The following is a 27,679-nucleotide window of genomic DNA, read 5'->3' on the forward strand; positions in this document are numbered from 1 at the left end:
CCTTGTATAATCCACTCAGCATTTTAAAGCTCAAACACAAGCATAAAAACAATATTAAAGTGCGTTATCTTTTCAAGGCAACTTGTTAAAAATTTAAAAAAATATATTAACATCAAATGCAACACCATTAATTAGTTTGTTTATTGTGTCCATTTTCCACTAAATACAGTAAAAACAAAGTGTTTTATTGCATCTTACTTAAAAGTTTGTCCTAAACTATTTTTTTAATCCTTGCTCTTTTGCTGTCCCCACAACTCTCAACTGCCCACTCTATCTTTCCCTATAAATCACCATAAAAACATAACACCATTGAATAACAAACAAGATCATAATTAAGGCTGATCATGGATCAAAGCACAAATATATAGTGATTAGAAAATTATATTGTCTTTGGTTGCTTTTATATCATTAGAAAAGAAAAGGGGACCATTATGGGTGGTGGTGATGAGAAAAATGTTTCCATTAATGTTAAGAAAAAGAAAAATGGTTCTTTAAAGTCTATTTTCATGCATGCTGATGTTCTAGATTGGTTTTTCATGGCTTTTGGTTTTTTTGGGGCTATTGGTGATGGCATGATGGTCCCTTTGGTGTTGTTTATCACAAGCAAAATTTTGAACTCAGTTGGTAGTGCTTCTGGAACATCAAGCAGCAATTTTGTCCATGACATCAATAAGGTTCTCTCTCTCTCTAGCTTAACAAACACAACTTTGATTCTATCTCAACAGTGCGGAAATTCTTCATTCTTAAACTTTGTTCGGATATTTTTATTAAGTTTCAAAAAGTTGTCGATTTCAAATATAAAAAGTATGGACCAATTTGCAAAATTTAAAATCTAGAGACCAATTTACAAATTTGAAAATTTCTAGGGACAAATTTGTAATCTTATTAAATTTACTTGGATCAAATAACAAAAGTTAATCTAATTATAAAAACTAATTTGAAATTTACTTTGTATTTACGTTGTATAAGTAAAAAATAAAGTCCAGATACTCCAAACACCAAATACGGAGACTATTTTACATTAAAAAATAATCCAATCTATTAATAAGAACTAGTACTTCTAGTGGTAAAATGATTGACCTTGAATCTAAAAATCACATGTTCCTCGCTAGTGTCCTTGAAAAGAAGTAAATATAAATATTTTTGTTAGCGTTTTTTAAGTCTTATAGTCTTCTTTACTTTAAAATGGGACATCATCCTCCCACTCTAAATTTTTCTCATTAAAGAAAAAGCTATTCCATGAACTTATGATGAATTATCCTTACTTACATCTCATCTCATAAATATTAATTCTAACAAAAAGAAGAATGGGAAAGGGAGACTATTTTCCGTCAACCTATGAGCCTATGACTTTATTTGTTAAAAGAGGGTCTCTTTCCCTTTATATAGACACATAATCTAATTGTGATTTTTGCTTCCCACTCTCCCTTTATAAATTTTGCTCTCTTTTTTGTTGTATAAATTTGTTAAAAAAAATATCAATTACCGATAAATTTGAGGGTGTCTTATGGACCTCCATTAATTACTCTCTTTTATAAAGTGCAACTTTGGCCCCCTATCTTTCAAAAAGTTGCGATTTTGGCCCCCTAAGTATGAAAACTACAATTTTGGTCCCCCATGTTTAGGGAAATATGCTCTTTTAACCCCCTAACTTAAGGGAAATATGTCTATTGACCCCTTATCTTTTCAAAATGTTGCGATTATGGCCCCTTATCTTTTCAAAATGGCCCCTTTTTTTGGACACGTGTCGCCTTCTCTGCAGTTTTCAAAGTTAGGGGGCCAAAATTGTAGTTTTCAAAGTTAGGGGGCCAAAATCGCAACTTTTTGAAAGATAAGGGGCCAAAGTTGCACTTTAGCCTAAAATTTACCAAGAAAAAAAAAAGGAGGGTTCATATTAAAGAGCCTTTTTTGTCAAAGAAAATATTAAAGAGCCTTTAAATTCAATTCTACTACTTTTTTTTCTTAATTCTCGTGATTAAGTTAATGGGGTATTTTATTTAGGAACATAAATAATAAATAAAATTAAATAGTCGAACACTAAATTTATAGTGCAGAATTATAAAATAAAATAAAAACAGTGAATACAAAATTAATTAGTAATGGAGTTCCAAAAAAGTTAACCACATATTTACATTAAATAGAATATTAATTAGTAATGGAGTTCCAAAAAAGTTAACCACATATTTACATTAAATAGAATATAGTAGAAATATAAAATAAAGTGGCTACAGTTTGGACATGAGGAAAAGTTAACAACCTAGTAGAAACGATGCTTTTATCAAAGCAGAATTTGTTTGGGGTCATACATTTGCATGACTGATTCTTTGATGAAAATATGTCTTGACCTTTATTAATTTTTTTATGCAGAATGCAGTTGTTGTGTTATACATGGCTTGTGCTTCTTTTTTTGTTTGCTTCCTAGGTGAGTTTTGAGTTTTGTTACTGTCTTTGGTTTTGAATTCATAAACCTTAATTTGCATATAATACACAAGTATTAACATTGTACTTTTTTCAGAGGGTTATTGTTGGACAAGGACAGGTGAAAGACAAGCAGCAAGAATGAGAGCTAGGTATCTAAAAGCAGTTCTAAGACAAGAAGTAGCATACTTTGATTTGCATGTTACAAGCACAACAGATGTCATCACTAGTGTATCTAGTGATAGCCTAGTAATTCAAGATGTTCTTAGTGACAAGGTATGAAAAAAAAAATTCATTTTACTTTATATAAAAATTTGATTTATATAGAGATGAAAATAGAACATGTCGTATTAGGTCATACTTTTATTAAAAATGTGTTTTTATTTTTCAGAAGTAAACTTCCAACTGAAAAAAATACTGCATTTGTCCAGAAGTATACTTCCGTAGACCAAAAATGTGTGTTTATTTTTCGGAAGTATACTTCTGGACAAATGCAGTATTTTTTCGTGTTGGAAGTTTACTCCTGAAAAATAAACACACATTTTTGCCCTATTTAAAGACCGACTTTACATTGAAACAATTAATTAATTTCTTCTAACTTTAAAACTATAGGTTCCAAATTTTTTGATGAATGCATCTAGGTTCCTTGCAAGCAATATAGTGGCATTTGCATTATTATGGAGATTGGCTATTGTTGGATTCCCTTTTATGGTTCTACTTGTGATTCCTGGTTACATGTATAAGAAGACTTCGATGAGGTTGGCTAGAAAGCTCAGAGAAGAGTACAATCAAGCTGGTACAATAGCAGAACAAGCAATATCTTCTATAAGAACTGTTTATTCTTTTGTAGGGGAATGCAAAACTGCAGAAGCTTTCTCTAATGCTTTGGAAGGGTCAGTGAAATTAGGTTTGAAACAAGGTTTGGCTAAAGGATTTGCCATAGGAAGCAGTGGTGTTGTTTTTGCCATATGGTCTTTAATATTCTATTATGGTAGCATAATGGTCATGTATCATGGTGCTAAAGGTGGTACTGTATTTGCAGTTGGAGTAACATTAGCAATTGGTGGATTGTAATTATACTAATACCCTTTATCTCATTCCTTTTAATTGATACCGTAAAAAAAGTTGAATTAGCTTAGAGACCGAAAAACTTGAAGCAAGTCTCTAAGTGTTATAGACAGCGCAATTAAAGACTGACTTCAATTTTTCCGTCTCTTAGTGTAAGCAAGGTTTTAAAAAATGATACACGATTCGGATTGTGGTTGTGTCATCGTGATTTTTAAAGTCTCCTTGACCACAAGGTTTTTGTTGTTAATTATATATTGTTCCTTCTATTCTAGGGCTTTTGGATCTTGTTTCTCAAATGTGAGGTACTTCGCAGAAGCAAGTGTTGCAGGAGAAAGAATAATGGAAGTGATAAAAAGAGTTCCAAAGATAGATTCTGAAAACATGGAAGGTGAAATTATAGAGAAAGTCTTGGGGGAAGTTGAGTTCAAAAATGTTGAATTTGTGTATCCATCAAGACCAGAAAGTGTGATCTTAAATGATTTTTGCTTAAAGGTTCCATCAGGGAAAACAGTTGCATTAGTAGGAGGAAGTGGTTCAGGAAAATCAACAGTTGTATCACTTTTGCAAAGATTTTATGATCCAATTGGTGGAGAGATTCTTCTTGATGGAGTTGCTATTCATAAGTTGCAATTAAAGTGGCTTAGGTCACAAATGGGTTTAGTGAGTCAAGAACCTGCTTTGTTTGCAACAAGCATCAAGGAGAATATACTTTTTGGTAGAGAGGATGCTACATATGAAGATGTTGTTGATGCTGCTAAAGCTTCCAATGCTCATAATTTCATTTCATTGTTGCCACAAGGATATGATACTCAGGTTAGTGCTAATTACTTTTGTCACATTATGCTATTAACCAAATATAATAAAATTTTCCTAGGATATGATACTTGGGTTAGTGCTAATTGCTTTTGTCATTAAGATGCTATTAACCAAATATGAGTAATTATGTGGAATTTTCCTAGGATATGATACTCAGGATAGGATATGACTTTTGTTATTCTGCAACTATAGCCAAATATTTGAGTAAGTGGGATATTCATGTTTTAAAATGATGAAAAGGGAAAGATACGATTCTACCTAAATTGATATTATAGTAAAAGGCTAAAATCTTTATATTGCAGTTGGAGACTATAATTTAGAATTATAGATGGATAAAGATAAGAAGATAAAGCAAGGAAATTAAATATTTGTAAATAAACTTTGCTCAAATAATTTCCATTGGAGTATGATTCTACCTTTTTTTTAGGGAATTATAAATGGATATGATTCTACCTAAAGTAAGGAATTTCTATTGGAGTATAAACGTCAAATAATTAGATAGATGCTAACAGAATCAGTGACAAAGATATGATGAATAATTCTCGTAGACTTCAATATGCTACCTCCAACTTATTAGAAAATTAATTCCAAATATAATCAAATTTCATTTGAAAAAAAATTCTCTAAATATAAGGCTAATTATTTTAATTAAATTACTAAAGGAATACATGTTTGCAAATATTTCATTAATTAATATTGTTACTAAAGTGTGTATGTTTAACACATCCACATCCACATCCAAAAAAAGTAGGGTTAATTATGTTTCTAGTCCCTATAAAATAGCGACCTTGTAAGTTTAGTCCCTACTTAATTTTAATAGCATTTTTAGTCCCTATAAAAAAAAAATTACTTATAATTTTAGTCCCTGCTAAAACAAAGTTTGATTAATTATCCTTAAACTCTTAAATTTTTGAACGATTTTTTTGAGACAAGATTAGAACACTATGAAAGGTTCGTTTACTAAAATTTAGAATTTTCTGACATGAAATGAATTAAATATGAATTTTTTAAAACGACAAAAGTTAAAGATAAAAAGTAATAAAATCTGGATGTAGAAATCAAATTTTGCGATAATTTTTTGCGGACGGACTTTTAGTAATGTTCTAAACATGTCTGCAAAAAATTGTTCAAAAATTTAAGAGTTTAAGCATAAATTAAACAAATTTGAATTGAGTAGGGACTAATACTCAGTGCAGAAAAACAAAATTAAGGACTAAAAATGCTATTAAAATTAAGTAGGGACTAAACTTACAAGGTCGCTATTTTATAAGGACTAGAAACATAATTAACCCAAAAAAGTATTACAAGCATCTATATACAAAATAGATACATTAAGTACACTCCCTACTTTTATTCATATATGTGAAAATTATCAAAAAGATTTTTTTTTTGAACAGAGTGAAAATTATCAAAAAGATAAAAATAAAAGAGATGAAGGCGGTATATAACTACATTCAAAATGTGTGCTTTTTATAGGACAGAACCTAAGTGCACTTTCTTACTTATTTTTCATCCTAAGTTTTGTCCGTTTCAATATTCCTTAAGTAAGTTATTAGCATAAATCAAATAACAATATAGAGTTGGATAAAGATATTATATGGTGAGGACAAGATAAACACTTACCATATCATGTGTTTGTCTTTGATACGCGCATGTTACCAAAAAAGATAACTATATTGCATACTTTATTTTGCAAGATCAAACTCACATGAATTAAACTAATTCCACTAAATTAGAAAGGTGTGTTGAGTTAAAGCAAGATGTTAATTGTATGCTTACTACTGCAGGTTGGGGAGAGGGGAATTCAAATGTCTGGGGGACAAAAGCAAAGGATTGCCATTGCAAGAGCCATAGTAAAAATGCCAAAAATTCTATTGCTAGACGAAGCAACAAGTGCACTCGATTCTGAATCCGAACGAGTTGTTCAAGAAGCTCTAGACAAAGCTGTTGTTGGACGCACCACCATCATCATCGCTCACCGCTTATCCACCATCCAAAATGCAGACATCATTGCAGTTGTTCAAAATGGTAAGATCATGGAAATAGGATCTCACGAAAGCCTAATGCAAAATGACAATTCCATTTACACATCCCTAGTTCATCTCCAACACACCAAAAATGACCAAAACGACGACACCCTATCTATCATGAGTAGACATCACATTAGTTGTAGATTTATGAGTCATTCTAGCTCTTTCAACTCAATGACACATGGTGGTGATGATGTTGTTAATTATGACAATGATGTTGAAGATGTTGTTGACGACGTTAAGAATAATAATAACAAGAAGAAGAGGAAGAAGAAGAAGAAAAAGGTGAAGGTTCCTTCATTTCGAAGAATGTTGGCAATGAATGTTCCAGAGTGGAAGCAAGTGTGTTTGGGGTGTTTGAATGCGGTTTTATTCGGTGCGGTTCAACCGATATCGGCATTTGCAACGGGGGCAATTGCATCAGTTTATTTTCTGGATGACCATGATGAGATGAAGAAGCAGATTAGGATATATGCTTTTACTTTTCTAGGGTTGGCTTTGGTCTCTATTGTTTCCAATATGCTTCAACATTATAGCTTTGCTTACATGGGAGAGTACTTGACTAAGAGGATTAGAGAAAGAATGTTTTACAAAATACTCACTTTTGAAGTTGGATGGTTTGATGAGGATCAAAATTCTACGGGTGCTATTTGCTCTAGACTTGCCAAAGAAGGCAACGTGGTATGTTCTTCTCAATTATTATTATTTTAAAATAGCATACTATGGTAAATATGTATATATAATATAAAATCTATGTACTAAGACTGACATACAAAAAGAATTTTCCATAAACAATTGAGAAATTTTGTTTTTTTAGTTATTTACTTGCTATCTCAATTGAATATCATCTTTTAATCAAATATTTTATCTTTTGAGTCACTTATTGTTATTCATTTTGAGGAATATATAAGTTGTAATTATATGTATTTTTATGAGGTATTATGTATACCTTTAGGATTTTGATTCTAACTCAATTTTCTATAATATAATTTATTTTTGTAACTTTTGTTTTTCAAATTAATAATACAGGTAAGATCTTTGGTGGGTGATAGTTTGTCACTAGTGGTACAAACTATATCAGCAATGGTAGTAACTTTTACAATAGGTCTAATCATTACGTGGAGACTATCCATTGTTATGATAGCAGTTCAACCAATTACCATTTTTTGCTTCTACACAAGACGAGTTCTTCTTAATAACATGTCAAGTAAGGCCATTAAGGCTCAAAATGAAAGTAGTAAAATTGCTGCTGAAGCTGTTTCAAATCTAAGAACCATCACATCTTTTTCATCACAAAATAGAATCCTCAAAATGCTTAAAAAAGCCCAACAAGGACCACGTCATGAAAGTATTAGACAATCTTGGTTTGCAGGTATTGGGCTTGCATGTGCACAAAGCCTCATTTTTTGTACTAGAGCCTTAAACTTTTGGTATGGTGGAAAACTTGTCTCACATGGATATATAACAAAAAATCAATTTTTTGAGACAGTTGTGATTTGGATAAGCATTGGAAAAGTTATTGCAGATGCTGCCAGTAGCATGACTAATGATCTTGCTAAAGGTTCTGATGCCGTCGGATCGGTTTTTGCAATTCTTGATAGGGATACGAAAATCAAGTCGGACGACTTAGAAGGTTTCAAAGCTGAAAAGTTGATAGGAAAAATTGTATTTCATGATGTACATTTTGCATATCCGGCTAGGCCTAGTGCGATGGTATTTCAAGGATTCTCTATTGAAATTGACGCTGGGAAATCAACGGCTTTGGTTGGGGAAAGTGGTTCTGGAAAATCAACAATCATAGGACTAATTGAGAGGTTCTATGATCCATTTAAAGGGATGGTGACAATTGATGGTAGAGACATAAAGACTTATAATCTAAGGTCATTAAGGAAACATATTGCACTTGTGAGTCAAGAACCAACATTGTTTGGCGGTACCATAAGAGAAAATATTATATATGGAGCATATGATGATAAAGTTGATGAGAGTGAGATACTTGAGGCATCAAAGGCTGCAAATGCTCACGATTTCATATCAAGCTTAAAGGATGGTTATGATACACTGTGTGGTGATAGAGGAGTTCAACTTAGTGGTGGTCAAAAACAAAGAATTGCAATAGCTAGAGCTATATTGAAGAATCCAGAGGTGTTGCTTTTGGATGAAGCAACAAGTGCACTTGATAGTCAATCAGAGAAATTAGTCCAAGAAGCTTTAGAAAGGGTTATGGTTGGAAGGACAAGCGTGGTTGTAGCACATAGGTTAAGTACTATACAAAATTGTGATTTGATTGCAGTTTTGGATAAGGGAAGTGTTCACTACTAGAAAACCCGGATTTAGCGACGGCCGTTTTCCGTCGCAAAGCAGTCAAAAATCCGTAGCAAACGGTTTTCTGACGGATTTTGCGACGCAGCAGAAATCCGTCGTAATAATGGGGGTCGGAAAACATTAGCGAGGGAATATTAATTCCGTCACGCATTGCGATGGATGACAAATGGTCGCAAACTCCAAAAATCCGTCGCTAAACCTTTCATAAAATGAACGTGTGTCACCCAGTTTTCCGTCACAAATTACCGACGTTTTAGTTATCCGTCACAAAATTCTGAGGGATAAAACCGTTGCAAATTGCTGAGAGAAAACTTCCGTCGTAAAATTTCTGGAAATTTCACTAGCGTCGCATACTGACGGACGCTACTGGGCTAGACAAAATTTGCGACTCCTTAAAATTCCGTCGCAAATAGGAAGTTTTTTTTTTTTTTTTTCCCTAAAAATTAGATTAGGAAATTTCTCAATTTCTTGTCAAAATACTTTTGGAATATAAAAAAAGGTGATGGAAAATGACAATATAAAATACATTAATATGATAAGATATGATAAAAATCACATTAATATTTGATAAAAAACCTTTGCATGAAAATATATTGAAATAATTACTAAATAATATTAGAACATTTACTTTAAATTAAAAGTTATAATAAAATTCTCAATAATATGATAAATAATCAAGTAAGTGGAGACAGGTGTTGATCCTAACTCGAACGATGAAATTACTAAATAGTATTAGAACATTTACTTTAAATTAAAAGTTATAATAAACTTCTCAATAATATGATAAATAATCAAGTAAGTGGACACAGATGTTGATCCTAACTCGAACGATGAGGTTGATAAGGAGGTAGATGAAAATGGCCTTGTGTAAAAGACTCCATGAATTTCTGCAACTGCTCTCGGAGCAATCGCGAATCCTCTTGTGATTGTTGTGACTGCTCTCGAGCTAAACGTGACTCCTCTTGTGATGCACGAATCAATTCCTCGTTAGTCTTCAACCGCTCCTTGAGTTCCATGTTTTCGGCTGACATTTTAGATATTGCAGTCCTCATATGCTCATATTCAGATGGTGAGATGCCGTCCGATGACCTGGATGAAGAAGGCTTGTATTTTCCTGCCTCTGTCCCCAAACCATATATGCGTCCTTTCTTGTCGACTCCTCCAACTACGTCCAAGAAGATGAAGTTGTCTGACTGATGGTCATTAGACACATCATCCCCCTCTGTTTGTTGCGAGTTCCTTTCAAAAATCCGTCTTTCATATTCATCCTACAAAATTAGAGTTTGTCTTGATTCTTACGTATAAAAATATGAAATTAAATTAATTACTACAATTAAATTCATATATAAACCAACCAATAACAAGTTAAACAAATTAAAACTAGCTTTTAACTAATAACTAAGTTATCATGACTTCTTTCCAAGTGAAGAAACATAAGATTATCATGTTCAGATGCCAGAACCTGATGAACAATAATAAGCATGCATAACATTAAAAATTATGGCACAAAAGCATGTAACATACAACAATATGCATGATTAGATAACCAAAAACAATTATAGCACATGATGGCAGAGTTATAGTGTAGCAGCATGCATCAATACACATGAGGACAATTATAAATACTAATTTTAAAGTTTTTCCAATTACCTTGACTTTCCACCAGCATACCAAGTCCACAAAAGGATATAACTAATTTTAGAAAATTTTCAATTGTTTTTATGTTCATTTGACAAAGTGCTGGAAATGATAATATCATCGAATTGTAACTTACCGCAACCATTTCAGATTTGGAGGATACCCACTTTGATGGATCACCTTTCATTTTGTGTGTCTTTAGATACACTTCCCAACAACTTGGAGTCATGTTTGAGTCAGTTTTCTACAGTACAAAATAAATAGATTAATATTATTATTAATTTAAATCACTATGCTTTACTGCAAATATATATATAATTTGTTTACTTACTAATCTTTTAGAATGTTCAATTGTTGGAATTGACCCACAAGTGTGCAATGGACCATTAGAGGATCTTCTATTTCGCTTATTAACTGCTGCCTTGTCCTTCCATTTACTATCTTCCCAATTTTGTTCCAATTTTTCACGCAATACAGCAGGGATCCATTCGCCTTTGTCTATTCCTCTTCGTACCCGATACATAGTATTTTGGTACCCATCAGATGCCTTATGATCATAAGTCTTCTTTATGTCTTGATCATGCTCAGGAAGCCACTTATATATCCTCTGCAATACAAGCAATGCAATTAATATAGGATAAACCAGACATCAAACTAGGAGCTTTGCTCTGGAACTTGTAACTCTTTTGTGAGTTATTAATATTCACCACTATTCTCTTGTTTCTATTGATTTATTATGTTTTATTAGCTCTGCTCTATCAGGTATGTTCATTAAAAATATCTCTTTTCACTTTTGAAATTGTTTTTTCTCCAACTGCCATTGACCCAGCAACAGTTAACCACCGCTGGACACTATTAAAGTCAGTTGACCAATTAGAAAAGTACCGACGACACTTGAAAAAAGGATCAATTTCAAAGACGGAAAGAGCAATTGTCGTGTTCTTTAGGCTTCCACATTGATCACATGCCTTCCAAAAATTCGAAAAAGCTGCTATACATAATAACTATCAGAAGTTATGTTTCAATGTTCTTGGAATTATATTTCCATTGGTATCCTAAATTATAACTTGCATGTTTATTATGGCTGCTGCAGGACACTACATCAACTATGTATTTTCTACTTCATTGCCAAAAAAAATCATATGATGGTGCTCGTTTGAAGATGTTATACATTTTCAAACGTATACATATAAAATTCTATACAAGAACATCATACCGAAAGAGTTCTTCAATGTCTACATTAGAATGAAAAATGTCTACTGTTTATAGATTCAGCAATTGCATTTCAATCATAATCAGATTACCATCTAGGACAAAACATTGAACGGTAAATGCATTATATTCCAGTAGACCAACACAAACAAACAAATAAAGCCAAGAAGCAAATACAATTTTAATACCTAGCATGCAGAGACACAAGTAGATGACACATAAGATCTTAACAGATTTTGGACTAAATTAACATTAAATCCTATATTGATGAAAAATGAGAGCCAAAGAAATTGTGAAATCAAGAACTTTCACGTTAATACCATCATGATCATCTAGTAATCTCAAAAGAAGTAGATTTTACAAATTTAAAATGGTACTCGTTACTTCAAAGTTCATAAAAAGGCATTGTAAGTTCTTGATAACCCAATCAGAAAGCAAACACCAAGGATTTGTATAAAACATAATAGTTAATAGTGGAGTGTGGTGCCAGTGGCCAGACACCTTGAAAGCATGTATACAAGATGGGACATGGGTGCAAAAGGACATGGACACATTGATAAACTGAATTCTAAAAAATTATAGCACATGACATGGCTATAGTCTAGCATTTGAAAAGTAAGCATCAATTATTTTAGACATATTAAAATGTTATTGTGTATCTACATTTGCAGTGTTCTCATCTGTACTAGTATAAAAAGTCAAAAAAAGCAAAAATAAAAAAATCATAAATTACGACTAGATGTCTGTGAACCTTCAAACACAACAAGATTCAATAAGATATGGCTACTGTTTCAAAGTTTAATTGAAGTTTGACCGAAGAAGTTAGTAGTTACGATTCTATTGGGAGTTTGTCACAAAATGGATGCAATAGAATTCTATAATAAGGGAATCATGTACTCACTTCATAATCAAGTATAAGTAGAAGTACTTTTTTTTCACACTTATTAAGGATGGTAGTTAAGTGCATATAATTTCCTTGATTTCATGTAAAAAAGAGATTAAAAAAAGGGTGGTGCTCCACTGGAGAAGCTATAGTTAGTGCCAATCAGAAAACAACATCACCATAGGGTTGTATATATGTTAATTGGTCTAACTTTTCATGTTATAATTTTGATAAGAGACTAGTAACAGATTCCAATCCATACCCTCCAAAGTTGGGAGGGAGCCAAAAATGATGGTAGGCAGTGCGGTGGAATAGAATATATACCAGCAATTCCAAATAAAAAATGGACTAAGATAACTTCAACCGACAATTCCAAATAACAAATGGACTGAGCGACAAATCTAACAACGAGGACAATAAACATAAGTTGGAGGAAGAGAAGGACAGTACCTGAAACTCCTTATACCACAAGTCCGCAAGATCCTTGTCATTTTTCCTTAACTCTGTATAAGTTGCCCAAGTCCCTTGAAACAGACGTTTCATAATCTTTGTAATGGCACGTGGGGGCTGAACAGCGGGCTCAAACCTATAAAAACAAAATTAAACAAGTAGTAAAATACAAGGATACAAGTTATTATAGAATTAAACGGAAAATATTATAAAAAATCTTACGTTAACTCTGGTCCCGGACGGATCCATATACGCCTATCAGTAGGATCTGTACTCCCAGCTATCGGATATGAATCATCACATGATGATGATGATGCATGTGGATCACCACCAGATACAACATCATATGGTAAATGTGGCGGGCTATGTGTATTAGAAAGATGTGGTGGACTAGGAGTAGAGTGGGGAGATTGAATATTTGTAGGTATTTGAGAGGTGGGAGCATGAATTGTAGACATTTGTGGACTTGGAGTAGAGAGGAAAGGTGGGAAATTTGTTTGAGATATGGGATGATGTTTCGGTTGCCTTGTAGGTTGTGGAAGTTGGATATTTGAAGGTGTGTTAGATTTAAGATGATGTGTAGGTTTCCTTGTAGAGTGGGGTTGTTGGGTATTTGTAGGTATTTGAGAAGTGGGAGCATGAACAGTAGACATTTGTGGACTTGAAGTAGAGAGGAAAGGTGGGAAGTTTGTATGTGTTTGAGATATGGGATGATGTGTAGGTTGCTTTGTAGATAGGGATTGTTGGATATTTGAAGGTGTTTTAGATGTAAGATGATGTGTAAGTTTCCTTGTAGAGTGGGGTTGTTGGGTATTTGTAGGTATTTGAGAAGTGGGAGCATGGACAGTAGACATTTGTGGACTTGAAGTAGAGAGGAAAGGTGGGAAGTTTGTATGTGTTTGAGATATGGGACGATGTGTAGGTTGCTTTGTAGATAGGGATTGTTGGGTGTCTGCAGGCCTAGCTGCTTGAAATCTAGAAGAATGTGACAAAGTAGTTTTATGCTTACCTCCCCCATTTCCCTTAACTTTGTTGCTGCTTATACCAGCACCTCTTCCACTGCCCCTTGTAATATCATTGTCTTCCATCTATCTATATACATATAAAACTAGGTAATTAACTATTGTACATAAAAAAAGTTAAAAGGCACACAAAATTAGACATGGGCATAAACAAGTTAAAAGGCACACAAAATTAAAACTTAAGCACAATTAGCATTTTCCATTAATATGCATAAGAATCACACATAAGGATTGGTTGAAAAAATTTAACATAACAATAGAAAAAAGACTAGTCATATTGTTCTCCTTCTTTTTCCTCTTCTAAATTCATCATCTTCTTCTTCTTCCACTTCTATTTCTTCTTCTACTTCTACTTCTACTTCTTCTTCTTCATAATCCTCCTCCTCCTCCTCAAACTCGTCATATTGTTCTTCTATCTCTAAATCAAGTTGGTCCAAGACAGAGATTGGTACTACTTCTTCTTCTACACCATTAGTGTCAACAATGCATTGTTGAAAATCATCATCTGAAACAAACACAGGCATTTGTTGTTCAGCATCATCCTGGTATGCATGAGTTGTTTCGGGTACATTTTTTTCCAAAGATTGAATCGTGCTGCGTGCTTTGGTTTTGATGACACCGAGCCAACCTTGTTTCCCTTCAGGAAAGGATGTAAAATACACTTGCTCTGCTTGTTGGGCTAATATAAAAGGATCATAATTGTTATATCTCCTAGATTTTTTTATTTCAACGTTTCCATAGTTATCTATCCTTGTCCCTTGAGAACTAGGATCAAACCAATCACATTGAAATAAAACCACCTTTTTTGATGGATGACCTGTGTACTGCAACTCAACAATGTCCGTCAAAACCCCATAGTAATTATTTTCCAAAGATTCATATTGCCCTCCTCGAACGCATACATTGTAATTTGTGGTACTCATCCCTTCATTTTGAGATTTTGTCACAAACTTGTATCCATTGATAAGATAATTAGGCCACTTGGTGACGGATCTACTTGGTCCCCATGCCAAACTCCTCAAAAGCTCATCATCTATCGCATTTTTGAATTCAAGCACCTAAGCGCGAAAAAGTTTTGTTAATTTCAACCTAAGAAAAAAGGTTAACATACTTTTAACGAATAGAGATTCACATACATGTCTTTTAAACCATGCTGGAAATGTCGTGGATACTTGTTTGTCCAAATCTGCTTCGTTCAGCTCAGGATCGAGTTCCCGTAACATATTGGAGTACATGCTACATACATAATAAATGGATCAGACTTCAATTTACATATGATAAAGTAGTCATGCTATGTTTTGGAAATACTTACGTAATATAAGGCGTCACCTCGGGACAATTTAAAAGAATATACAAATGCGCCGCTTTCATTTCCTTATCATTTATGAAAGAAGTGGTACATTTTCCATAAGGACGACCTCGATAGTTAAAGATTGACAATGGAGGATTCATAGAAGATTCTCCTCCATCATCATTCCGTAGCACTCTTGTTCTCCTTGATAGAATATCCGGGGGATGATAATACGAAGCAAATGTTGTCCTCTCCTCAAGTAGGTATTCTTTACACATTGAACCTTCAACATAGGCCTGATTTGTTACCTTTTGTTTTAAAGTCCGTATGAACCTATTGACCAAATCAAGGTTAAGCTTAGGGAAATGAAAAGAAATAAGAAAAGTAACGAGGAGATTGTATATTCTGACCTTTCGAATGGATACATCCATCTATACTGTACGGGACCGCCGACTCTTGCTTCATAAGCTAAATGAATAGGAAGATGTTCCATTGAGTCAAAGAAGCTTGGAGGAAATATTTGTTCTAATTTGCACATAATGATTGGGATGTTTTGCTCCAAGACACGCAATTTATCTTCCATCAATAACGATGAAGTAATTTCTCTAAAGAAGTTGCTGAATTCAGTAAGTGTGTTCAATATAGGTTTGGGCAAGGCTTTGAATGCTAATGGTATAAGACGTTGCATGAATACATGGCAATCATGACTCTTCATACCATATAACTTTGCTTCCTTCAAGTCAACACATCTACTCAAATTAGAAGCATAACCATCCGGAAGCCTAAGATTTTTAACCCATTCACATACAGCTATTCTTTGTTGTTTGGTTAACGTATATGGTGCCTTTGGTTTTACAATGTTACCATTCTTACCAGGCTGCAGCTCTAGGCCCTTACGCTTACAATGTGCTTCTAAGTCCTTCCTAGATTTGTAAGTATCTTTTGTCTTACCTTTGGTGTCCATTACTGTGAACAAAATATTAAGAAACACATTTCTCTCTATGTGCATCACATCAAGATTATGTCGAAGAAGATGAGTTTTCCAATACGGTAGTTCCCAAAATATACTACGCTTTGTCCAGTTATGCTTAACCCTATAGTCTGAAGGATAATGTTCTACAGATTCCTCAACGCTTGGTAAATGTCTAACTCTTTCCCACACTTCTTCACCGCTCAGCCTTCGCGGAGGAGTTGACGTCTCAACTGTATCTTTTGTAAATGCAGTCTTATTCCTTCTAAACGGATGATCCTGTGGTAAAAAAGGTCTATGACAATCAAACCATGAGGTCTTTTTACTAGTATCAAGGGTAAATGCCTTAGAGCGCTCCATGCAAATTGGGCAAGCTCGTTTTCCCATTGTCATCCATCCACTTAACATCCCATATGCTGGAAAATCATTGATCGTCCACATTACAGCCGCCTTCATCAAAAAATTTTCCTTCAACGACACATCGTAAGTCACGACTCCATCCTCCCACAACATTTTCAATTCATCTATCAGGGGGCGTAAATACACGTCAATTCTCCTCGTTGGGTCGAAAGGACCAGGAATTAAAATGGTCAAAAACATAAACTCCCTTCTCATACACATCCACGGTGGCAAATTGTAAGGAGTAATAATGACAGGCCATGAAGAATAACGCCTTCCTGTTTTATCAAATGGAGCAAAGCCATCCGAACACAAACCTAATCTAACATTTCGAGGATCTTCAGCGAAAGAAGGCCATGCTTCATCAAAGTGTTTCCAAGCTTCTGCATCTGATGGATGAGACAAAGATCCATTCGCCATTGGTTTCTCACGATGCCATCTCATTTCACGAGCTGTTTGTATCGAGGAATACAAACGTTGTAGTCGCGGAACAAGAGGGAAGTACCACATATGTTTTCGTGGAACTAATTCATCCTTTCCCCGTCTTCTGACATGTGTATATCGTTCCTCTCCACATATTTTACAACTTTGGAGCACTTCATCCTCCTTATAATACAACATACATCCATTTGGGCAACATTCAATCTTCGAACATCCCAAACCTAGCTCCTCAATTGATTTCTTTGCTCGGTAATAATTTTTAGGCATAGTGTTACTATCTGGCAATGCATTTCCGATAAATTGCGCCAATGCATTAAAGCAACCCTGGGAAAAACCATATTCTGCTTTTAGACTTAATAATGTTAAAGAAGCTGACAATGTGGAATATTTACTACAACCATCCCACAATGGAGTTTGCGCGGCCTTCAACATTTCAAAGAATCTTTCTGCTTCTTCATTAGGATCTTCTAGCATTGTGTCTCCCTCGTCTTGACCTTCTTGCTCTAGGTAATTACCAATTTTTGGTCCTGCAGCATCCATTACTAATTGCTCATAATTTCCAAATAATTCTCTACGGCCTCTACTTCCATAATATGAGTGACTTACAACCACCGGGGGAATTGGGGGACTCGGTTCACCATGGCTCGTCCAATGATAATAATTACTCATAAATCCCATCTTACAGAGATGTAACTTTACCGTGTCTGGGATTTGAAATTTCGCACACTTGCATTTCTTACAAGGGCATCTAATACTCCCTCCTCCAATGTTATCTTTATCATGTTCCAAAGCATACTCAACAAATTCAAGAACTCCGATTTTAAATTCTTTAGTAACTTCCTGATTAGGGTCAGTACGGTTATCCATCCACTTTCTATTATCAGGCACTTCCATTGCTGATGCATTATTTACACAACACTACAATATTAGTCATGGACAGTATATAACTTGATAATTTAATATTATCACTTGATAATTTAATATCAAGTGTTAAGAACTTACTGGAAACTAAGATTTTGCTTATGTCTCCTTCTTATAAAGACTAATCACGGAAAGGCCAAATAAATTTGTCTCTCTGTGAAACTAATCATGGACAGAGTTCTATGTCAAAGAACATAACCTAAAGCATAGTAAAAATACTATGAAAAAAAAGACCAACTGTTCTCCCTAATTACTCATTAAAAACAAAAACAAAAGAGTTTAATTAGAATACACTGACAGTGTAAAGAAACTTTACACTGTCAACCAATTAAAAATTACTCTTTAAGACACATAAGCTTAAGTATTGAAAAAGGAAAAATCAAATAAAATCTAAACTAATAAATGTCATATCCCATTTTTCTTATTAGCCTAAAACCTAGTGCCCCATAAACAAAATCATTGAGAAACAAACCTTGCGTTTAGCTGGTATAGTTGTATGGTGAAAGTTCAAAAAAATTTGGTAATGGTCAAGTTGTGATAGAGGCTCTGTTCAAACAATTTTGCTCCATGGCACCCGATTTTCATTTTTAACCTCTTTTATTCTACAAAAGCCTCTATGTAATGTAATTATAATGTTGATTTAAACAATGAAAGTCTGCAATTTAGGTTTAAACTTTATGCACAGACAATTCTGAGTTGGAAATATTATTTAACTTTTTCAATTTCAGATGCGAGAATGAATATGTCAATTTTAGGAATTAATAAAACATTGTCTTGCAAAGGATGAATATATCGATTTGTGATTTGAGGAGGGCAGTAGAGTTCTAAAAGTTGAAAGGAGATTTAATCAAACATGTAAATGAAGAAACATGGGATTTGACATTTATTAGTCTAGATTTTATTTGATTTTTCCTTTTTATAGCACTTAAAAATGATTTTAATTGGTTGACCGTGATTTTTTTTTCACTGTCAGTATTCTAATTAAACTCAAAACAAAAACAAAATTATCTATCCAAAATATGTTCTCGCTAATTAATAATTAAAAAAAATAAAATTAACCATCCAAATTCAATACACTAGTTCGAAGCAAACAAACAAAAAGAAAAACAAAATTATCTATCCAAAATCTGTTCTCCCTAATTACTAATTACAAAAAAAAATTAACCATGAAGCAAACAACACAAGAAGGGAATTCAACTGTAAAAGACAGACCAAAAAATCTTCACTAACTAAAACATATAAATCTATAAAACAGCCCAAATCAAAACCTTAACATATAGGCATTCAAATTGTGCATACCCAATTCAGTTAGCATAGTTTACAACATAAAAACAAGAGATGGAGAAAAGAGTTTGGAACCTGTTTGCAGCAGCCAAGTGAGATGAGCTAAGTGAGCAACGGCCCGAGCAAAGTGAAGGATTTAGGAACCTGTTTGCAGCAGCAAAGTAAGATTAGCGATAATCTGATCGAAGTGAACTGATGATTGAAGGTTTTGGGAATTAGATTGATGAAGTGAAGATTTAGGGCAAATGAATTTGGAAATTAGAGAGGGGAAATTAGATTAGGAACCGATTGGGGGACCTGTTTGGGAGTTAGATTGATGAAGGATGAATGGATTCTGGTATGAGTGATTGCTGGTTGATGGGTGAATGAGGAAAAACTATGAGTTTTGTTATGTATCTGTTTGTTATAATAAGAATGAACGATGAACCATGCGAGGGAGAAAGTGGTGTTTTGTTATTTATATAATAATAATAATAATAATAATAATGATCATAATAATAATAATAATAATAATAATAATAATAATAATAATAATAATAATAATAATAATAATAATAATAATAATAATAATAATAATAATAATAATAATCTATCACAGTATATAATTGGGAGCAAGAATGTTCTATTGTTTGTGTTATTGAAAAGATAAAATAAATTATTATATATTTTTGAATAAATTTTATATTTTTCATATTATTGTTAAAAGATTAACGTAATTTGTTACCTACAATAATGAAACCGTCGTATCTGAAAAATCCAAGTTTGTTTTTTTTCTTATAACAAACTTTTTTTTTGAGGGATTTTATAACAAACTTTTGTTACATATAATAGTGAGAGTAGAAATTATATAAATAAGACTGTAATGTTGTTAAAAATTTAAGTGCAAATTAGAATAACAAATATGATGGCAAAAATAAAAGACTCTATGAATATTCAAAAAGAAGAAAGAGTGGAAGATTCGTTTGAAAAAAGTGAAGGAGAAGGAGAAATAGTTGAAGATTCATTCGACAAGCTACAAGAAAAAATTTGCAACGAAGAAGGAGAAGTTTCATCAAGAGTTCTAATGGATCATGATTTAACCGAGGAAGAGTATCAATTTGAGTTGAAAAATTTTCAAGACATGGTTGAAGCTGTGTTTAAGAAGATACAAGAAAAAAATGGCAACGAAGAAGAAAAGAAATTACCAAGAGTGTTATGGGATTTTGATTTAAACGATGAAGCAGATTGCGAATTTGATTTGAACAAATTTCCAGAAGGAGAAGAATCTTCCCAACACGAGTTTCAACCTGTGATTAGGAAGATGTTAAGAAAACTTCTTCCTAAATTTTATTGAAACCCATTTTATTTTGATTTTAGATTTGAAATAAAGAGTAACTTTGAATCAAAGTTTCCAACTTTGAATCAATGACACTGTCTAGTCTAGTACAACATAAAAACATTTTATGTTTAGTATTGCATTAGTTTATCTTCTTTTTGAGAATTACATATTGCTTAGCCATAACTTTGCTTTTCTATAGTTGGTGAAATTTACTTTTCTTCATATAGCCTTAAATCTGTTTTACGTATTTACCACCTCTTTGATTTAGATTTGGTTTATTGTGTAAAGGAGCCTCTTTGGCTAATTTCTTGTCTACGTAGTTTTCTAATAAGCTACTGAAAAAAGGCTTATGATTTTAAGCATTTGTTAGGTTTTTCTTTTAGATTCTCTCTTTGTTTTAAAAAAAGTAATTTTTTTTTATAAGAAACTGATATAAAAGTGATTATTTTGCTTTAAAAAGAGATTTTTTCCCTTCGAAGATGGGATAACAAACGAGGAGTTCAGTTAATAGGTAACATGTTAAATTTACAAATTTCACTAAAAACAATAAACAAAATACTCATCACTACTGATCTCAGAAACTTACCCGGCGCCACGATTCAGCAAGGCAGGACCTCCACCTCGACCACCTCTAGGTCTGGAATACCCAAACAAAAAAGTAAATAAGTGATTGAAGATTTCAACAGAATTTGAACCATTAGAGGAAAAAAAAATCTGACACTTGCTGCCTATTTTGATCTAGTAGTTTAGATATGAACATCAATTTTCACCATTCACAAATAAATATGTACTCCATCCAGGGTGAAACAAAGTGTCCAAATAGACATTCCCTCAAACATGTTATGTTCTTACCTTAGTTTTGGGATACCACATGAATATGAATAGGGCAAGCTTCAATTCTCCATACATGGGAAACCTTCATAAAGTTCCAGCGTTAATTTTTTGTATAAATCTTATTGATCAAAATTGAACAATGTACAAATGTCTAAAAACTCAAGGACTCACCACCCAATAACTACATTAGAAAACTTTTCTAGTACAATGAAAAAAGCTACAATGATCCTGCGAATTAAGCAGGGCCGTCCCTATGAAATTGAAGGCCCGGCTCTCTTAATAAAAATAGGCCCCTAAAAAATCCAATTTTTTTAAAAGAAAAAAAACTTATAATGTTTTATTTTATTTTCTTAGAGAATAATTATAATGTTTGTTGTTAAAACTTTTCGATTTTATATGACAAGTATATGCCAAAAATTACAAGTACTCTAAGAATAAGTATTCTCAAAAACTCTTAAGAATAAGTAATATTATACTTTTACATGTAAATAAGTAATTAGAAGAAGGTGAAGAAGAAAATATTGATGAAATATAGACCTCAAATCCATTAAAATTAGGCCCAAAAAAGACCCTATCATGGTGGAAAAAAATACAACTTAAAAAAAATAACATATGGCATTCCTGGGAGTTGAACTGCAGCACCTAAACACAAGAAAATCACAGACAGTTGATCAAAAGAAAATACAAACCTGTAACTTTTCAGCGACCTTTTCACATTCCATTCGTGAAAGACAATAGATGATGCCACATTCATCAAATTGATTTTCCCTGATAAAGCAACTCACGACCATGTAAACTCTCCAATTGATGAGAAATTCGCGCAGGGGTGAGAAGAGACCCTAATGACCAGACGCTTTCATGCTTTCGGTAGCTCTGGTCATTATTGAGGATGGGAGACAAGGCTGCCAGTGCAATCAGAATGTAACATAAACCATAGTTGATCAGAGCCGCAGAAGCTATGATTTTCAGTCTAATATTTTATATTTTAAGGGATAATTGTATGACACTTTTTTTTTTCATATACAAGAAGAATCTTAAATATAACTATATGCTATGTAAGCTAATTGGATAAGCTACTAGTCATTATCATTGAAGTTTACAAGTCATTTTCAAACTCTTAAAAGATTATATTTTGTGTTGGCTATTGTACCAAACTCTAGAAGGTGCAGGAATAAATATTTATCAATCAAACATAACCTAAGCACAAACCACCCAAAAGGACAAGTTTTTTCAAAGAGAATATGATATGGCTGAATTTAACAATGTTTCTAAATTGGAATGAATGAGAATGAGTACTAGTATTTTTGGACCAACAAAATGAATGTCCTTTTATCGTAGGAACATTCAGAAAGTGACATTAATTGACAAATAGTGACAGCATAGTAAAACTTACATCAACTCTATGATCCTTTTCCTGAGATGAATCTGAAACCTGCAATGCAAATAACAGTTTATAAGTCTCAGTTTTAAGTTAGATAGAATGAAAGATACACATTCTAAATAACAACCGTGTTATGAAATTTTAGTCTTATGAAAACTTTAAGCATTTCTGCATAGTTAAAATCTATGATAAAGATACTACATTTTTTACTGTAGTCTTGTTATCTATGCCACCGAGAGTGGGATGATTGTAGTGGACAATGTACTCTGCATCAACAACACCAACTTTTTTTGTTCGATCACCCTATTAATCATACATAAACAAGGTCAGAAGTTTTGTCAACCATGGATTGCAGAAAATAGTAGTTTGTTGAAATTCCGTTACTCAATACTGCTATAGCATATTGTAGAACAAGAACAAGTTATTTGTTCAAATTTTTCTAAACTATAGTGCCGCTATTTTGCAATACCAGCTGAAAGAAAAATTACAAGAACATAACACTTTAAAAAACATTGTGAAATAATGAAATTGAACCAAATGATAATGATCATATATATATATATATATCTTGCCTGAAAGCAGTAGCCAAGCTGCATATCTAGTCCCCATGCATGGATCAGCTCATTCTGTAAAATAAACTGCAAATGGTGAACCCAAATGTGTTTTACAAAGCAATGCTTCCGCAATCGCACTGATGAAACAAAGTGGTGTACCTGAATCATGTACCAGACACAACGCCATGCAGCTCTTGAGAAAACAGGAGCCATCATTTCTATCCACATGTTACTCATGCAATACCTGTGCTAAATCCCCCTTGTAATTACCACCTTTTACGCGACCCCACATGCCCTCAGAAATTTCAGGTTTTCTAATTTTAACAGAGAGCGGATGAAAAACTGCATTTCTCGAAACAGGTTGCACTTGAGTAGCATAGATACCAGTCATCTTGTAACATGGCTGAAATTACACATTCGTAACAATAAGATTATCCTTGAATTCCTGCAAATGACATGCTGCTTCATGACAAATCCTAACTGCATCCAGTTTTAAAATTAGGCATATCAATCCAACAAATGAGCAAGGCAACTCGTGACACAACAAAACATGTCCAACCAATACCTTGTAGCCGTGTATGCAATCCAAGCACAACTCTGGTGGCAAAAAAGTTTCTCCTTGTCCGACAAAATTATCCTTATGTGTCGTTGGAGTAAAATGAGGAAACTTGGACATTGGAGGTTGAAAAGTGCAAGTAGACAACTTCAGCCGAACCCTGTTACATGGTGAAACATTTATACTTAATAAACCATGACAACAACATAGTTGAAAAGCTCAAATGTATAAAACAAAACTGCTAACACAACTACTTTACAAAACATATATTGAGTTAAAGTTGAAGAAAAGACAACAGCTAAAAAATACAAATTCCCAAAACATTTACAGGCTGTTTGGGGACCTTTAATTTCAACACGAACAACAAAATAACAGTTACTGAATCATTTTTTCAAAGTGATTAATGGCCAGCTTTCTATGGAATCCATTTTGGGGACTATAATCTGATATGATACAAAACAAACCCCACCCAGATGGAAATTATAATCGAAAATGTGAAAAAGACTGATCTTGTAGAAGACCTCAAACTCGTAAGAAATTAGTTTAATCACGAACACAAGGCAAAACAAAATGACATGAGTTTAAAACAAACTGCTAAAGTCATACATGCAAATGAAAATTCAACCAAAGATATAATGGCGACTAAGATTGAAATAATGCTAGAGACAACAAAGTAAAATTAGCTCCGTTCTACAGCCACGAATTGGAGAAACAAATTAGCTTCTTTCTAATGTTGAACCTCAACAAGCAACATCACTGCCACAAAATTATATAAGATAGGTACTAACTAAAAATATGAATAAAGATCTCAATAATAATCACTAACATAAAACAATACCATAAGAGGCAACTTTCTAGCTTCTTCATTTTTACTTTACCTTCAAAAATTGTACTAAGCAAGTGATTTGCCCTCTTCTTTGTACAAGCTTCGTGATTTAACAATTGACAGTATATCTGAAGTAGCCTTTACAATGACTTTTTTCACTATTTAGTTTCTGCAACCGAACCCGTCAAAAGTAATTGATGTTCGTACTCCATTTCACACCAAAACTGCAAGAATAAGGTAAGAAAAAAATATAACAATAACCTTATAAGTAGCTTCAAATTCTTCTCTTTGTTGATATATGGAAGAAAGAAATTTAAGAAGAGCATCTCAGCCCTCCCACTGTTAATTTAGCTATATCTGATGAACATAGAGAACGATATTTTCATGAGAATCTGTAAGTAATATGTCATTAACCCATGTAAAATTTGAAATATAAATAAGTAAATATTTCGAAGTACTTGAGCAGAATAACATATAACCTTGTTTGATTATTGATTTTAATTAACCAAATTTCAAAGTTATCGCTAAGTTTAAGTACTTAAGAAGAATAAGAATAGCTTATGATCTGGAACAAAATTGAAGAATCCAAAAAAGACTAATATTATCAGGATATGTTAATTCAAGAACCAAATTACCCTTCAACTACAATTTTAGAGACTGAATAATTGTTCATTGGGTTTTGATTTGTTATTTATAAGAGGAAAATAATTTAATCACAACATTGTTTCAAAAGAGTCCTACCATTTCTATTCTATCAATTACAACGTCGTAATAAACTTCTACTTATCAACATTATATAAACCATTTATTAAAAGAAAAAGTTGATGACAATATAATAAAAAAATCATAAACGATATACCATTATTTGTGTGAGTGTGTCCCTTTTGCAACAACATAAGGCCTGGGTTCATGGTCCACGACACCTTCTCTATAGGGCACACTAAATCATAATAAACAAAATTAAAATAATCAATCAATACTCATAATCATTGTTTTAGAGAACTTACATTACAGCTTTCATATCATTGCAGAGTTCCAGTCACTGTGAAGTTCAGTCTCTGAGATTAAGAAATAATAAAAATTGACAATTTTTTAGAGGAACCAGAGAGGAAGAAGAATGAATGACAATGAAGAAGGAGAGTGAATGAGATGGCAAACCAACAGAATTGTTCAAAAATTAAAGTAAAAATTACCTGGAATCTATGGTTTGAGAGATTGATTGCAATTTGTGACTTGAGGGGAACAAGATATGACCCACAACAAGAAAAAACTTCCAAACACCTTAGAAATCAAAACCCATAAATCAAAATGATGTCTTTTTTAGATTCTGGAAGATGGGTCAGATCTATAATGAAGTAAAACTAAACTACAACTGAATTGGTATTTGGTATGTAACAATGTGTTGCATTGTTTTGAAGATTGAGGTGAAATGATCAAGTGTTATGGTTGAAATGGGTCAAAGAAAATGAGACAATGAAAGAAAAAGGTTGCATTTAGGTGGCGATGATGGAAGCAGGGACTGGCATTTTCGATTTGAAAATTTGTTTTTGAGTTGAAAGAAAGAAAGGGATTGGGTTTCGGTGGCGTTTATGGAGGACAGTGGAAGGTACTACTTTCAGCACCGTATTACATTTGCTTATTAAATAATTGTTTTGGTGTCTTTTTTTTTTGAAGGAATTGTTTTGTAGTCTTTACAAAGCTTAGTTTTTATACAATAATAATATGTCTTTAATTTTTAGATATTTTTAATTTCTATTATTAAAATAAGTGTGTTCTCTTGACCCAAAAAAAAATAAAATAAGTGTGTTCTTACCAAGTAACAGACTCGTTTTTATAAAATGTCAAAACAAAAAATTTATAAAATTCTATAAAGATTAAAATCAAAATATTTATATTTTATTGAGCCCAGTGAGTCATAAGATTTTTTTAATCACTTCGCATGATACATTTTAATTACAAAAGTGTAAACTAAACTATATTAATTATTTTTTTAAAAATTAATATTTCGCATTTGAGGATTGCCCCTATTTATAAACACATTGTCAAGTTATATTTTATTCGATGGAAGACTCTTTAACGCACCGTATCATGCATATGACTAGACATCTGGACCGTGAATATAAACTGTGGGTGGTCCGATAGTGGAAACCTCATAGTCGGTGACCCAATGAATATTGGAGGAGGCTCCGATATCATGTTGAATGAGAGAGAAAAGAGAGACATATGATAAAAATTGTGTTTCTGAATAGCACTACATAAGGTTTATTAGATAATTTTTTTAAACAACAATACGTTTTTTTTATTAATATTCATATAACTACCAACCAAGATGTAAATATGTGTTTATGATAAGTGACGGAACCAGAAATATTTTTATGAGGGGGACCAATTTATTTATTTATATAAGTTTATTTTTTGTGCAAGAACTTTGACACTTATTTAGTTTTTTCATTTTATTTTGGTCTCTTAAATTTTAAAAATTAAAAATTCTACCCTCTTAAATTAGAAAGATTAACACGTCAGTCATTTTGTTATAAATGACAGAACGGAAATGATAAAGGAGTTTAGGTGATTATTAAAGTCATAGAAAAGATATAGTAGTTTTTTTATTTTGTTGTTGCATTATCAGGTTTTTTATGTTGGGATTCCGAATTTATAAATGAACATAGAAGTAGTCAAGTACCCCTCCCGTTCGGTTTCAGTAAAATAATAGTAGCTCTCATGAATCTAAACCATTCAAAATAAAAATAGTTTTTTTTAGCAAAAAAATAAAATAAAATAAAATAAATAAAATAAAAATAAAATAAAAATAGTTTATCAATGGTGGGATAGGGGTTTTCCCATCATAAACGGCAACTTGGGTTTCAAGTCCGTTTGTCAATGGAAGAAAAATGAAAGCTTTTAAAAAAAAAAAAAAAAAGGTTCTAATATAGTACTAATTAAAAGAAATTGGATTAAACAACAAAAGAGTAAGCATGGCATGGTGGTAAGTTGCCTTGATTTTCAGTTGAAGGTCGCCGGTTCAAGTCTCAGCTTTGCCAA

At 32.8% G+C, this 27,679-nt stretch overlaps 3 protein-coding genes and 1 long non-coding RNA gene across 5 annotated transcripts; 1 reads left to right on the forward strand and 3 right to left on the reverse strand.

Moving 5' to 3' along the window:
- The first annotated feature begins 315 nt into the window (after positions 1 to 315).
- LOC146912223 (ABC transporter B family member 15-like) lies at positions 316 to 8,654 on the forward strand. The gene is made up of 7 exons (XM_085720704.1): positions 316 to 674; positions 2,368 to 2,422; positions 2,516 to 2,694; positions 3,031 to 3,488; positions 3,759 to 4,299; positions 6,090 to 7,013; positions 7,362 to 8,654. The coding sequence occupies exons 1-7, from the start codon at positions 432 to 434 to the stop codon at positions 8,652 to 8,654; spliced, it is 3,693 nt and encodes a 1,230-aa protein (XP_085576830.1). The 5' UTR covers positions 316 to 431.
- Positions 8,655 to 9,190: 536 nt separating this feature from the next.
- Positions 9,191 to 22,991, reverse strand: LOC146912224 (uncharacterized). 2 transcript variants are annotated; one of them, XM_085719922.1, is made up of 12 exons: positions 22,903 to 22,991; positions 22,714 to 22,752; positions 22,010 to 22,222; positions 21,339 to 21,402; positions 21,073 to 21,123; positions 20,353 to 20,454; positions 19,244 to 19,312; positions 13,063 to 13,932; positions 12,841 to 12,976; positions 10,627 to 10,902; positions 10,432 to 10,539; positions 9,191 to 9,925 (listed from the first exon to the last, which is right to left on the reverse strand). In XM_085719922.1, the coding sequence occupies exons 8-12, from the start codon at positions 13,926 to 13,928 to the stop codon at positions 9,476 to 9,478; spliced, it is 1,836 nt and encodes a 611-aa protein (XP_085576048.1). In that variant the 5' UTR covers positions 13,929 to 13,932; positions 19,244 to 19,312; positions 20,353 to 20,454; positions 21,073 to 21,123; positions 21,339 to 21,402; positions 22,010 to 22,222; positions 22,714 to 22,752; positions 22,903 to 22,991; the 3' UTR covers positions 9,191 to 9,475. The 2 variants fall into 2 exon arrangements, with proteins under 2 accessions (XP_085576048.1, XP_085576047.1); XM_085719921.1 differs by lacking the exon at positions 20,353 to 20,454.
- On the reverse strand, positions 14,035 to 19,225 carry LOC146912225 (uncharacterized). Its single transcript, XM_085719920.1, has 4 exons — positions 15,564 to 19,225; positions 15,175 to 15,486; positions 14,999 to 15,098; positions 14,035 to 14,920 (listed from the first exon to the last, which is right to left on the reverse strand). Exons 1-4 carry the CDS (start codon positions 17,855 to 17,857, stop codon positions 14,135 to 14,137), a joined length of 3,492 nt encoding a protein of 1,163 aa, XP_085576046.1. The 5' UTR covers positions 17,858 to 19,225; the 3' UTR covers positions 14,035 to 14,134.
- A 281-nt stretch (positions 22,992 to 23,272) lies between the features above and the next one.
- Positions 23,273 to 26,234, reverse strand: LOC146912226 (uncharacterized). Its single transcript, XR_015016132.1, has 7 exons — positions 25,831 to 26,234; positions 25,645 to 25,695; positions 25,497 to 25,577; positions 24,690 to 24,861; positions 23,821 to 23,971; positions 23,415 to 23,735; positions 23,273 to 23,327 (listed from the first exon to the last, which is right to left on the reverse strand). It is a non-coding gene; the product is annotated as an uncharacterized LOC146912226 (long non-coding RNA).
- Between the last annotated feature and the right edge of the window lie 1,445 nt (positions 26,235 to 27,679).

This window comes from Medicago sativa, chromosome 6, assembly GCF_051527215.1.
Source record: "Medicago sativa cultivar Bolivia chromosome 6, Bolivia_mono, whole genome shotgun sequence".
In the NCBI taxonomy this organism is placed as follows: Eukaryota; Viridiplantae; Streptophyta; class Magnoliopsida; order Fabales; family Fabaceae; genus Medicago; species Medicago sativa.